This window comes from Oncorhynchus tshawytscha, linkage group LG22, assembly GCF_018296145.1.
Source record: "Oncorhynchus tshawytscha isolate Ot180627B linkage group LG22, Otsh_v2.0, whole genome shotgun sequence".
Taxonomy (NCBI): Eukaryota; Metazoa; Chordata; class Actinopteri; order Salmoniformes; family Salmonidae; genus Oncorhynchus; species Oncorhynchus tshawytscha.
The window spans coordinates 23,505,170-23,520,061 of NC_056450.1; the positions used below are offsets into that span (position 1 = coordinate 23,505,170).

Below are 14,892 nucleotides of genomic sequence, written 5' to 3' on the forward strand. Positions count from 1 at the left end.
ACGTTAATTGGGAAGGACCGGCTCGTGGTAATGGCTGGAGCGGAATCAGTGGAATGGTATCAAATACATCCAACACATGGTTTACGTCATTCCATTCGCTCTGTTCCATCCATTACTATGAGCCGTCCTCCCCTCAGCAGCCTGGTCTCTGTTACAGCTTTGGAATCAGCTGTCTGAGCAGGGCTTCTAAGATTCTCTTCTCATAATATAATAATACAAATATATGCCGTTTCGCAGACACTTTTATCCAAAGCTTCTCACAGTAATGTAAGGGTGACTCAATGAATATAAACCCACAGCCCTAGCCTTGCAAGTGTCATGCTCTCCTCTCCTTGGCCTAATCTCCTCTCTCACTGGGGAACCCTGTCAGTGTTCAACTGTAACCGTGGAGACAGGGATATCCCATGATTTAATGGCACATTCTCCGAACAGGGCCTGTGTCATCATGTAGATGAGTAGTAGTTCTGGAACACTTGTAGGTTTCTGAACTGCTGGTAAAGTAGCTACTTTCCGGCCATTCTTAAACTGGAAAGTGGGTGTGTGTGTGTTTTGTGCAGGATAGAAAAGCACCTAATTTGTGTGGGTTTGTTCATCATTGAGCTGACATCTTACATTGAAGTGACTCACGAGACAGAACCCAACCCTGTTCCAGTGAGCCCGGCCAAGAACAACAGTGACCACATTAGTCCTGCTGGCTACTGTTCAGAGGTGTTTATGAAAAGGATATGCCTCTATATTATAGTAACTGGAGCATAGCAGGCCTTACCTTTGTAGGAGAGCTTCATGCGAGGGGAGGAGGAGGAGAATGGGTGTGAGGAGGATGAGGAGGGTGAAGAGGAGTCGCTGGTCTTGGGGATTCCACTGGACGAGACCTGGGAGGCCTTGAGCCCCAAGAGGAGCAGGGAGCTACATGTCACCATCATCGCCATCATCATCATTACGGTCATCATCATGGCGTCCTGGGGTTGGCAGTAGCCTGGCACGGCTAGCGTTGGAATGGGTTGGGATGTTGTCGTCACGCTCCTCTCCAATCAGGTGTTCCCTGTTCTGCGTCTGCTGTACCGTACACCTCTCAGCTCTGATGGGACTGAAGCAGCTTCTCACACTGGAACCTAAAAATAATCAAGCAGAGGCACACTTTACAAAGCCGGCCGACAAAGGTAGATCTCTATCCCACCCTCCCCTCCTCCACTCCTCCACTCCTCCCCTCATCCCCTCCTCCACTCCTCCCCTCCTCCCCTCCTCCACTCCTCCCTTCCTCCACTCCTCCACTCCTCCCCTCCTCCCCTCCTCCACTCCTCCACTCCTCCACTCCTCCCCTCCTCCCCTCCTCCACTCCTCCCCTCCTCCACTCCTCCACTCCTCCCCTCCTCCCCCCTCCTCCCCTCCTCCACTCCTCCCCTCCTCCACTCCTCCCCTCCTTCCTCTTCTAGCACCAGGGGGTAATTTTAGTCAGGCACAGAGGCTAATGGCTGATGCCCAGCCCCACTCCTGTTAATGCCAGCTTCTATAAAGACCAGCTGTAATCGATTCACATTACGGGACACCATCCAAGGCCCATCAAACACCCAGCCCTGGTCACCTCTATGGGGGGCAGGGGATGGGGAGGACATGGTAAGCTGGGTGTGGTAGGGGCCCAGTGAAAGATATGTGGGGTGAGATATGTTGGGTGGCCCAGTGCCATGTCCAGTCTAATCCCCAACACAAGCGCCCCCTCTGTGGCAGCGCCAACATGGCCTGGGATGGCATGTCTTCTCATTCCTCTCTGTGTCTCTGCTATCCAACTGGCAGATCATTTTACACCAGATGACTTTTCCTCATTACCGGCAACCACTAATGAAGTGCACTGCAAATGAACTGGCCAGTCAAAGGGATAGGATGCTGGGATATGTGTGTGCATGGACACTTCTACAGCTATTTTACCAGGCTCCTGGTATGTGACACACATACTGTACAGTGCACATTTTCACATGCACTAGCGTACAGAAAACGGACATGCACTCTCACATACACACACACGCACACACACCACAAAGGAATGCACATCACACACACACCACAAAGGAATGCACATCACACACACAACAAAGGAATGCACATCACACACACACCACAAAGGAATGCACATCACACACACACCACAAAGGAATGCACATCACACACACCACAAAGGAATGCACATCACACACACACCACAAAGGAATGCACATCATCACACACACCACAAAGGAATGCACATCACACACACACAACAAAGGAATGCACAAAGGAATGCACGCACACACACCACAAAGGAATGCACATCACACACACACCACAAAGGAATGCACACACACCACAAAGGAATGCACATCACACACACACCACAAAGGAATGCACATCACACACACACCACAAAGGAATGCACATCACATCACACACACACCACAAAGGAATGCACATCACACACACACCACAAAGGAATGCACACCACAAAGGAATGCACATCACACACACACATCACACACAAAGGAATGCACATCACACACACAACAAAGGAATGCACATCAAAGGAATGCACATCACACACACACAACAAAGGAATGCACATCACACACACAACAAAGGAATGCACATCACACACACACCACAAAGGAATGCACATCACACACACACCACAAAGGAATGCACATCACACACACACCACAAAGGAATGCACATCACACACACACCACAAAGGAATGCACATCACACACACCACAAAGGAATGCACATCACATCACACACCACAAAGGAATGCACATCACACACACCACAAAGGAATGCACATCACACACACCACAAAGGAATGCACATCACACCACAAAGGAACACACACCACAAAGGAATGCACATCACACACACCACAAAGGAATGCACAAAGGAATCATCACACACACACCACAAAGGAATGCACATCACACACACACCACAAAGGAATGCACATCACACACACCACAAAGGAATGCACATCACAAAGGAATGCACACACACACCACAAAGGAATGCACATCACACACACACCACAAAGGAATGCACACACACACACAAAGGAACATCACACACACAACAAAGGAATGCACATCACACACCACAAAGGAATGAATGCACATCACACACACCACAAAGGAATGCACATCACACACACAAAGGAATGCACATCACACCACAAAGGAATGCACATCACACACACCACAAAGGAATGCATCATCACACACACCACAAAGGAATGCACATCACACACACACCACAAAGGAATGCACATCACACACACACCACAAAGGAATGCACATCACACACACCACAAAGGAATGCACATCACACACACCACAAAGGAATGCACATCACACACACCACAAAGGAATGCACATCACACACACACCACAAAGGAATGCACATCACACACACACCACAAAGGAATGCACATCACACACACACCACATCACACAAACACACCACAAAGGAATGCACATCACACACACCACAAAGGAATGCACATCACACACACACCACAAAGGAATGCACATCACACACACCACAAAGGAATGCACATCACACACACACACAAAGGAATGCACATCACACACACACCACAAAGGAATGCACATCACACACACACACAAAGGAATGCACATCACACACACACCACAAAGGAATGCACATCACACACACCACAAAGGAATGCACATCACACACACACACACAAAGGAATGCACATCACACACACACCACAAAGGAATGCACATCACACACACACCACAAAGGAATGCACATCACACACACACCACAAAGGAATGCACATGCACATCACACACACCACAAAGGAATGCACATCACACACACACCACAAAGGAATGCACATCACACACACCACAAAGGAATGCACACACACCACAAAGGAATGCACATCACACACACACCACAAAGGAATGCACATCACACACACACCACAAAGGAATGCACATCACACACACCACAAAGGAATGCACATCACACACACACACACAAAGGAATGCACATCACACACACACCACAAAGGAAGGAATGCACATCACACACACACCACAAAGGAATGCACATCACACACACACACCACAAAGGAATGCACATCACACACACCACAAAGGAATGCACATCACACACACAAAGGAACACACAAAGGAATGCACATCACACACACACCACAAAGGAATGAACACACACAAAGGAATGCACATCACACACACACCACAAAGGAATGCACATCACACACACACCACAAAGGAATGCACATCACACACACACACAAAGGAACACACCACAAAGGAATGAATCACACACACACAAAGGAACACCACACCACAAAGGAATGCACATCACACACACACCACAAAGGAATGCACATCACACACACAAAGGAACACATCACACACACCACAAAGGAATGCACATCACACACAAAGGAACACACACACAAAGGAATGCACATCACACACACACCACAAAGGAATGCACATCACACACACACCACAAAGGAATGCACATCACACACACACCACAAAAGGAATGCACAAAGGAATGCACATCACACACACCACAAAGGAATGCACATCACACACACACACACCACAAAGGAATGCACATCACACACACACACACACCACAAAGGAATGCACATCACACACACACCACAAAGGAATGCACATCACACACACACCACAAAGGAATGCACATCACACACAAAGGAATGCACATCACACACACACCACAAAGGAATGCACATCACACACACACCACAAAGGAATGCACATCACACACACACACACCACAAAGGAATGCACATCACACACACACCACAAAGGAATGCACATCACAACAACCACAAAGGAATGTACATCACACACACACCACAAAGGAATGCACATCACACACACACCACAAAGGAATGCACATCACACACACACCACAAAGGAATGCCCACAAAGGAATGCACATCAACAAAGGAATGCACATCACACACATCACACACACACAAAGGAATGCACATCACAAGGAATGCACATCACACACACACCACAAAGGAATGCACATCACACACACACCACAAAGGAATGCACATCACACACACACCACAAAGGAATGCACATCACACACACACCACAAAGGAATGCACATCACACACACACCACAAAGGAATGCACATCACACACACCACAAAGGAATGCACATCACACACACCACAAAGGAATGCACATCACACACACACCACAAAGGAATGCACATCACACACACACAAAGGAATGCACATCACACACACACCACAAAGGAATGCACATCACACACACACCACAAAGGAATGCACATCACACACACACCACACATCACACACCACAAAGGAATGCACATCACACACATCACCACACACAAAGGAATGCACATCACACACACCACAAAGGAATGCACATCACAAACACACACCACAAAGGAATGCACATCACACACACACAAAGGAACCACAAAGGAATGCACATCACATCACACACATCACACCACAAAGGAATGCACATCACACACACCACAAAGGAATGCACATCACACACACACCACAAAGGAATGCACATCACACACACCACAAAGGAATGCACATCACACACACACCACAAAGGAATGCACATCACACACACACCACAAAGGAATGCACATCACAATGCACAAAGGAATGCACATCACACACACCACAAAGGAATGCACATCACACACACACCACAAAGGAATGCACATCACCACAAAGGAATGCACATCACACACCACAAAGGAATGCACATCACACACACACCACAAAGGAATGCACATCACACACACCACAAAGGAATGTACATCACACACACACCACAAAGGAATGTACATCACACACACAACAAAGGAATGCACATCACACACACAACAAAGGAATGTACATCACACACACACCACAAAGGAATGTACATCACACACACAATCAAAATCTTTCACTGCTTTGAACCCTCTCCTCAGACAGCCACAACAATAACGTGTTTCAGTGGAAATAGCCTCCTTGAACATCAAGTACCTCAGTAACCTCCCTGTTGGCACCTTCAATACAATACGACTCCCTCTCTCCTTCTCATTCTTTCTCCTTGTCACCTCCACTCTCGTTTTTTCTCCTGTCTCTTTCTCTATCTCTCTCTCTCTGTCTTTCTCCTATCTGTCTCTGTCTCTCTATCCCCTCTGTCTTTCTCCTATCTGTCTCTGTCTCTGTCTGTCTCTATCCCCTCTGTCTTTCTCCTATCTGTCTCTGTCTCTGTCTGTCTCTCTATCCCCTCTGTCTTTCTCCTATCTGTCTCTGTCTGTCTCTATCCCCTCTGTCTTTTCCTATCTGTCTCTGTCTGTCTCTCTATCCCTCTGTCTTTCTCTGTCTATCTCTATCCCCTCTGTCTTTCTCCTATCTGTCTCTGTCTGTCTCTCTATCCCTCTGTCTTTCTCCTATCCTGTCTCTGTCTGTCTCTATCTCTGTCTTCTCCTATCTGTCTCTGTCTGTCTCTCTATCCCCTCCTATCTGTCTCTGTCTGTCTCTATCCCCTCTGTCTTTCTCCTATCTGTCTCTGTCTCTCTATCCCTCTGTCTTTCTCTGTCTCTGTCTCTGTCTGTCTGTCTCTATCCCCTCTGTCTTTCTCCTATCTGTCTCTGTCTGTCTCTCTATCCCCTCTGTCTTTCTCCTATCTGTCTCTGTCTGTCTCTCTATCCCCTCTGTCTTTCTCCTATCTGTCTCTGTCTGTCTCTCTCTATCCCCTCTGTCTTTCTCCTATCTGTCTCTGTCTGTCTCTCTATCCCCTCTGTCTTTCTCCTATCTGTCTCTGTCTTTATCTCTATCCCCCTGTCTTTCTCCTATCTGTCTCTGTCTGTCTCTCTATCCCCTCTGTCTTTCTCCTATCTGTCTCTGTCTCTGTCTGTCTCTATCCCCTCTGTCTTTCTCCTATCTGTCTCTGTCTCTGTCTCTATCTGTCTTTCTCCTATCTGTCTCTGTCTGTCTCTCTATCCCCCTGTCTTTCTCCTATCTGTCTCTGTCTGTCTCTCTATCCCCTCTGTCTTTCTCCTATCTGTCTCTGTCTCTGTCTGTCTCTCTATCCCCTCTGTCTTTCTCCTCTATCTGTCTTTCTCTCTATCCCCTCTGTCTTTCTCCTATCTGTCTCTGTCTTTATCTGTCTGTCTTTCTCTATCCCCTCTGTCTTTCTCCCCTCTGTCTTTCTCTATCTCTCTTTATCCCCTCTGTCTTTCTCTCTATCCCCTCTGTCTGTCTTTCTCTTTATCCCCTCTGTCTTTCTCCTATCTCTGTCTTTATCCCTCTGTCTGTCTGTCTCTCTATCCCCTCTGTCTCTGTCTCTGTCTCTCTCTCTATCTATCCCCTCTGTCTTTCTATCCCTCTGTCTTTCTCCTATCTGTCTCTGTCTTTCTCTCTATCCCCTCTGTCTTTCTCCTATCTGTCTCTGTCTTCTCCTCTATCCCCTCTGTCTTTCTCCTATCTGTCTCTGTCTCTGTCTGTCTCTCTATCCCCTCTGTCTTTCTTTCTCTGTCTCTGTCTCTCCTATCCTGTCTCTGTCTTTCTCTCTATCTGTGTCTCTCTATCCCCTCTGTCTTTCTCCTATCTGTCTCTGTCTCTGTCTGTCTCTCTATCCCCTCTGTCTCCTATCTGTCTCTCTCTCTATCCCCTGTCTCTCTATCCCCTCTGTCTTTCTCTGTCTATCTGTCTCTGTCTCTCTCTGTCTCTGTCTGTCTGTCTCTATCCCCTCTGTCTTTCTCCTATCTGTCTCTGTCTGTCTCTCTATCCCCTCTGTCTTTCTCCTATCTGTCTCTGTCTCTCTCTCTATCCCCTCTGTCTTTCTCCTATCTGTCTCTGTCTCTGTCTGTCTCTCTATCCCCTCTGTCTCTTCCCCTCTGTCTTCTGTCTCTCTGTCTCTCTATCTGTCTTTCTCCTATCTGTCTGTCTCTCTATCCCCTCTGTCTTTCTCCTATCTGTCTCTGTCTCTGTCTGTCTCTCTATCCCCTCTGTCTTTCTCTCTGTCTCTGTCTCTCTCTATCCCCTCTGTCTTTCTCCTATCTGTCTCTCTGTCTGTCTATCCCTCTGTCTTTCTCCTATCTGTCTCTCTCTATCTCTCTGTCCCTCTGTCTCTGTCTCTCTATCCCCTCTGTCTTTCTCCTATCTGTCTCTGTCTCTGTCTGTCTCTATCCCCTCTGTCTTTCTCCTATCTGTCTCTGTCTCTGTCTGTCTCTCTATCCCCTCTGTCTTTCTCCTATCTGTCTCTGTCTCTGTCTGTCTCTATCCCCTCTGTCTTTCTCCTATCTGTCTCTGTCTGTCTCTATCCCCTCTGTCTTTCTGTCTCTATCTCTGTCTTCTCTGTCTCTGTCTGTCTCTCTATCCCTCTGTCTTTCTCCTATCTGTCTCTGTCTGTCTGTCTCTATCCCCTCTGTCTTTCTCCTATCTGTCTCTGTCTCTCTATCCCCTCTGTCTTTCTCTATCTGTCTCTGTCTGTCTCTCTATCCCCTCTGTCTTTCTCCTATCTGTCTCTGTCTGTCTCTCTATCCCTCTGTCTTTCTCCTATCTGTCTCTGTCTGTCTGTCCTCTGTCTTTCTCCTATCTGTCTCTGTCTGTCTCTCTATCCCCTCTGTCTTTCTCCTATCTGTCTCTGTCTCTGTCTGTCTCTCTATCCCCTCTGTCTTTCTCCTATCTGTCTCTGTCTCTCTATCCCCTCTGTCTTTCTCCTATCTGTCTCTGTCTCTCTCTCTATCCCCTCTGTCTTTCTCCTATCTGTCTCTGTCTCTGTCTGTCTCTCTATCCCCTCTGTCTTTCTCCTATCTGTCTCTCTCTCTATCCCCTCTGTCTTTCTCCTATCTGTCTCTGTCTCTGTCTGTCTCTATCCCCTCTGTCTTTCTCCTATCTGTCTCTGTCTCTGTCTGTCTATCCCCTCTGTCTTTCTCCTATCTGTCTCTGTCTCTGTCTGTCTCTATCCCCTCTGTCTTTCTCCTATCTGTCTCTGTCTCTGTCTGTCTCTCTATCCCCTCTGTCTTTCTCCTATCTGTCTGTCTCTGTCTCTCTATCCCCTCTGTCTTTCTCCTATCTGTCTCTGTCTGTCTCTCTATCCCCTCTGTCTTTCTCCTATCTGTCTCTGTCTCTGTCTGTCTCTCTATCCCCTGTCTTCTCTATCTGTCTCTGTTCCTATCTGTCTTTGTCTCTCTATCCCTCTGTCTGTCTCTGTCTGTCTCTCTATCCCCTCTGTCTTTCTCTATCTGTCTGTCTGTCTCTCTATCCCTCCTCTGTCTTTCTCCTATCTGTCTATCTGTCTCTGTCTGTCTCTATCCCCTCTGTCTTTCTCCTATCTGTCTTTCTCCTATCCCCTCTGTCTTTCTCTGTCTGTCTCTATCCCCTCTGTCTTTCTCCTATCTGTCTCTGTCTGTCTCTCTATCCCCTCTGTCTTTCTCCTATCTGTCTCTGTCTCTGTCTGTCTCTATCCCCTCTGTCTTTCTCCTATCTGTCTCTGTCTCTGTCTGTCTCTCTATCCCCTCTGTCTTTCTCCTATCTGTCTCTGTCTGTCTGTCTCTCTATCCCCTCTGTCTTTCTCCTATCTGTCTCTGTCTCTGTGTCAATTCAATTCAAGGGGTTTTATTGGCATGGGAAACGTGTTAACTTTGCCAAAACAAGTGAGGTAGATAATATGCAAAATTTAAATAAACAATACAAATTAACAGTAAACATTACACATTATACATACAGAAGTTTCAAAACAATAAAGACATTACAAATGTCATATTATATATATATATACAGTGTTGTAACAATGTACAAATGGTTAAAGTACACAAGGGAAAATAAATAAGCATAAATATGGGTTGTATTTACAATGGTGTTTGTTATTCACTGGTTGCCCTTTTCTCGTGGCAACAGGTCACAAATCTTGCTGCTGTGATGCACACTGTGGAATTTCACCCAGTAGCTATGGGAGTTTATCAAAAGTGGATTTATTTTCGAATTCTTTGTGGATCTGTGTAATCTGAGGGAAATAAGTCTCGCTAATATGGTCATACATTGGGCAGGAGGTTAGGAAGTGCAGCTGTGTCTCTCTCCTCTGTCTTTCTCCTATCTGTCTCATTCTCTCTCTCCATCCCCCTCTCTTTCTCTCTATGAGGAGTGCGGAAGTTGCTCAGAGAGAGAGAGAGAGAGAGAGAGAGAGAAAGAGAGAGAGGGGTTAGGAAACTCAATAGCATGCAGTGTTGAGGAGCTCAGTGTCTATTGGTCAGTGGGGATTTTAAAACAGAAGAGGGGGAGATGGACGGTCGGTGGCCTCATGCTTCCAGCACACAGTCATCTGTTGCTCTTCCCCATATCCAGTTCCCCCAGGGCTCGTCACCAGCAGCCAGGACATATTGAAGTCCTCAGATGGACTAATGTGGGCCTGAACTCTGCTCTAAATCACTGCCTCTCTGCCTCTGGCTCTACCTGCGACTGTCTGTTAGAGTGTTACCCTCAGTAGGGACCCCATTAGGCTGGGCTTACACAGTAGGGAGGTAGTGTGGTCCCAGTACAGACCATTTAAATGTGAGAGCTGGGAGGGATGGAGGGATGGAGAGCCAGATGTCTAGGTCTAGTTAATGTATCCACAGGCTCTCTAACCCACAAAGCCTCACAGCCTATCTGCTGCTGCTGTGTGTGTGTGTGTGTGTGTGTGTGTGTGTGTGTGTGTGTGTGTGTGTGTGTGTGTGTGTGTGTGTGTGTGTGTGTGTGTGTGTGTGTGTGGTATGGTTTGGAGTAGGGAGGCAGAAATATAACTGACCTTCGCAACATACCTGCACAACCGACAACATAGTCCTTAGCCTAAAATCTGGGCACTAAAAATAAGTGTTCTATATCTGAGTCCCAGCTCACAGATCTATATCTGAGTCCCAGCTCACAGTTCTATATCTGAGTCCCAGGTCACTGTTCTCACAGATACATCTGAGTCCCAGCTCACAGTTCTATATCTGAGTCCCAGCTCACAGTCCTATATCTGAGTCCCAGCTCACAGTTCTATATCTGAGTCCCAGCTCACAGATCTATATCTGAGTCCCAACTCACAGTCCTTTTCTGAGTCCCAGCTCACAGTTCTATATCTGAGTCCCAGCTCACAGTTTTATATCTGAGTCCCAGCTCACAGATATATATCTGAGTCCCAACTCACAGTTCTATATCTGAGTCTCATCTCACAGTCCTATATCTGAGCCCCAGCTCACAGTCCTATATCTGAGTCCCAGCTCACAGTCCTATATCGGAGTCCCAGCTCACAGTCCTATATCGGAGTCCCAGCTTACCATCCTATATCGGAGTCCCAGCTCACAGCCCTATATCGGAGTCCAAGCTCACAGTCCTATATCGGAGTCCCAGCTCACAGTCCTATATCAGAGTCTCAGCTCACAGTCCTATATCTGAGTCCCAGCTCACAGTCCTATATCTGAGTCCCAGCTCACAGTCCTATATCGGAGTCCCAGCTCACAGATCTACATCTGAGTCCCAGCTCACAGTTCTATATCGGAGTCCCAGCTCACAGTCCTATATCGGAGTCCCAGCTCACAGTCCTATATCGGAGTCCCAGCTCACAGTCCTATATCTGAGTCCCAGCTCACAGTCCTATATCTGAGTCCCAGCTCACAATCCTATATCGGAGTCCCAGCTCACAGATTTATATCTGAGTCCCATCTCACAGTCCTATATCTGAGTCCCAGCTCACAGATCTACATCTGAGTCCCAGCTCACAGTTCTATATCTGAGTCCCAGCTCACAGTTCTATATCTGAGTCCCAGCTCACAGTTCTATATATTTGGTCCCAGCTCACAGTTCTATATCTGAGTCCCAGCTCACAGATCTATGTCTGAGTCCCAGCTCACAGATTTATATCGGAGTCCCAGCTCACAGTCCTATATCGGAGTCCCAGCTCACAGTCCTATATCGGAGTCCCAGCTCACAGTCCTATATCGGAGTCCCAGCTCACAGTCCTATATCGGAGTCCCAGCTCACAGTCCTATATCTGAGTCCCAGCTCACAGTCCTATATCTGAGTCCCAGCTCACAGTCCTATATCTGAGTCCCAGCTCACAATCCTATATCCGAGTCCCAGCTCACAGATTTATATCTGAGTCCCAACTCACAGTCCTATATCTGAGTCCCAGCTCACAGATCTACATCTGAGTCCCAGCTCACAGTTCTATATCTGAGTCCCAGCTCACAGATCTATATCTGAGTCCCAGCTCACAGTCCTATATCAGTGCAGTCAGTGTATGGTCTTGGCACGGCAGAGCATGAATAATGGGCCTACTGAGGTGTTAAGACAGCAGGGCTCTCATAAAGTCCCAGGTCCCAGAGCAGAACAGAACAGTGAGGGACCAGAAGTGCCACATTAACTCCGACACAGAGAACACTACTCACAAGAGAGAGAGAGAGACAGACAGACAGACAGACAGACAGACAGACAGACAGACAGACAGACAGACAGACAGACAGACAGACAGACAGACAGACAGACAGACAGACAGACAGACAGACAGACAGAGAGAGAGAGAGAGAGAGAGAGTGTTGGGTTGTCAGCAGCTCCTGTCCTGAGATAAAAAGGCCAGGTCCCATTGTCCCCCATGTCTCCTTAAGCTCCCGTCAGTTGAAGGGTACTATTGTCAGCCCCTCAAAGCACTACAACCCATCCTCACTGAGCTCTGAGCCTCCCCACAAGCACCATAATGCATCTTAATAAAACCATTGGCCGCCTGACACTTATTTATTTCAGCTTCATTAGCCAAGAGTGTGAGAGGGAAGGAGAGAGAGTGTGAGAGGGAAGGAGAGAGTGTGAGAGGGAAGGAGAGAGTGTGAGAGGGAAGGAGAGAGAGTGTGAGAGGGAAGGAGAGAGAGTGTGAGAGGGAAGGAGAGAGAGTTTGAGAGGGAAGAGAGAGAGTGTGAGAGGGAAGGAGAGAGAGTGTGAGAGGGAAGGGAGAGAGTGTGTGAGAGGGAAGGAGAGAGAGTGTGAGAGGGAAGGAGAGAGAGTGTGTGAGAGGGAAGGAGAGAGAGTGTGAGAGGGAAGGAGAGAGAGTGTGAGAGGGAAGGAGAGAGAGTGTGAGAGGGAAGGAGAGAGAGTGTGAGAGGGAAGGAGAGAGTGTGAGAGGGAAGGAGAGAGAGTGTGAGAGGGAAGGAGAGAGAGTGTGAGAGGGAAGGAGAGAGAGTGTGAGAGGGAAGGAGGAAGTGGAGAGGAAGAGAGAGAGTGTGAGAGGGAAGAGAGAGAGAGTGTGAGAGGGAAGGAGAGAGAGTGTGAGAGGGAAGGAGAGAGAGTGTGAGAGGGAAGAGGGAAGAGAGAGTGTGAGAGGGAAGGAGAGAGAGTGAGAGGGAGAGGGAAGGAGAGAGAGGGAGAGGGAAGGAGAGAGAGTGTGAGAGGGAAGGAGAGAGAGTGTGAGAGGGAAGGAGAGAGGGAGGGAAGGAGAGAGAGTGTGAGAGGGAAGGAAGGAGGGAAGAGAGTGTGAGAGGGAAGGAGAGAGAGTGTGAGAGGGAAGGAGAGAGAGTGTGAGAGGGAAGGAGAGAGAGTGTGAGAGGGAAGGAGAGAGAGTGTGAGAGGGAAGGGAAGGAGAGAGAGTGTGAGGGAAGGGAAGGAGAGAGAGTGTGAGAGGGAAGGAGAGAGAGTGTGAGAGGGAAGGGAGAGAGTGTGAGAGGGAAGGAGAGAGAGTGTGAGAGGGAAGGAGAGAGAGTGTGAGAGGGAAGGAGAGAGAGTGTGAGAGGGAAGGAGAGAGAGTGTGAGAGAGGGAAGGAGAGAGAGTGTGAGAGGGAAGGAGAGAGAGTGTGAGGGAAGGGAGAGAGAGAGAGGGAAGGTGAGAGGGAAGGGGAGAGAGAGTGTGAGAGGGAAGGAGAGAGTGGAGAGGGAAGGAGAGAGAGTGTGAGAGGGAAGGAGAGAGAGAGAGGGAAGGGGAGAGTGTGAGAGGGAAGGAGAGAGTGTGAGAGGGAAGTGAGAGGGAAGGAGAGAGAGTGTGTGAGAGGGAAGGAGAGAGAGAGAGAGGAAGGAGTGAGAGGGAAGGAAGGAGAGAGTGTGAGAGGGAAGGAGAGAGAGAGGGAGGAGAGAGAGAGTGTGAGAGGGAAGAGTGAGAGGGAAGGGAAGGGAAGGAGAGAGAGTGTGAGAGGGAAGGGAAGTGTGAGAGGGAAGAGAGTGTGTGAGAGGGAAGGAGAGGGAAGGAAGAGAGAGTGTGAGAGGGAAGGAGAGAGAGTGTGAGAGGGAAGGAGAGAGAGTGTGAGAGGGAAGGGAGAAGAGAGGGAAGGAGAGAGAGTGTGAGAGGGAAGGAGAGAGAGTGTGAGAGGGAAGGAGAGAGAGTGTGAGAGGAAGGAGAGAGTGTGAGAGGGAAGGAGAGAGAGTGTGAGAGGGAAGGAGAGAGAGTGTGAGAGGGAAGGAGAGAGAGTGTGAGAGGGAAGGAGAGAGAGTGTGAGAGGGAAGGAGAGAGAGTGTGAGAGGGAAGGGAGGAAGGAGAGAGAGTGAGAGGGAAGGGAGAGAGAGTGTGAGAGGGAAGGAAGAGAGAGAGTGTGAGGGAAGGAGAGAGGAGTGAGAGGGAGAGAGAGTGTGAGAGGGAAGGAGAGAGAGGAGGGAAGGAGAGAGAGTGAGAGGGAGGGAAGGGAAGTGAGAGAGAGTGTGAGAGGGAAGAGAGAGAGTGAGAGGGAAGGAGAGAGAGTGTGAGAGGGAAGGAGAGAGAGTGTGAGAGGGAAGGAGAGAGAGAGTGTGAGAGGGAAGGAGAGAGAGTGTGAGGGAAGGGAGAGTGTGAGAGGGAAGGAGAGAGAGTGTGAGAGGGAAGGAAGGAGAGAGGGAAGGAGTGTGAGAGGGAAGGAGAGAGAGTGTGA

General features: G+C 48.4%; 1 protein-coding gene across 2 annotated transcripts in view; it reads right to left on the minus strand.

Moving 5' to 3' along the window:
- sema3b (sema domain, immunoglobulin domain (Ig), short basic domain, secreted, (semaphorin) 3B) overlaps window positions 1-14,892 on the minus strand; it is a 94,383-nt gene that overhangs the window by 23,390 nt on the left and 56,101 nt on the right. For both annotated transcript variants that reach the window (XM_042303954.1, XM_042303955.1), the window contains exon 2: window positions 767-1,112. In XM_042303954.1, coding sequence (XP_042159888.1) covers window positions 767-953 — 187 coding nt within the window. In that variant the 5' untranslated portion in view covers window positions 954-1,112. The remainder of the gene's footprint in view (window positions 1-766; window positions 1,113-14,892) is intronic.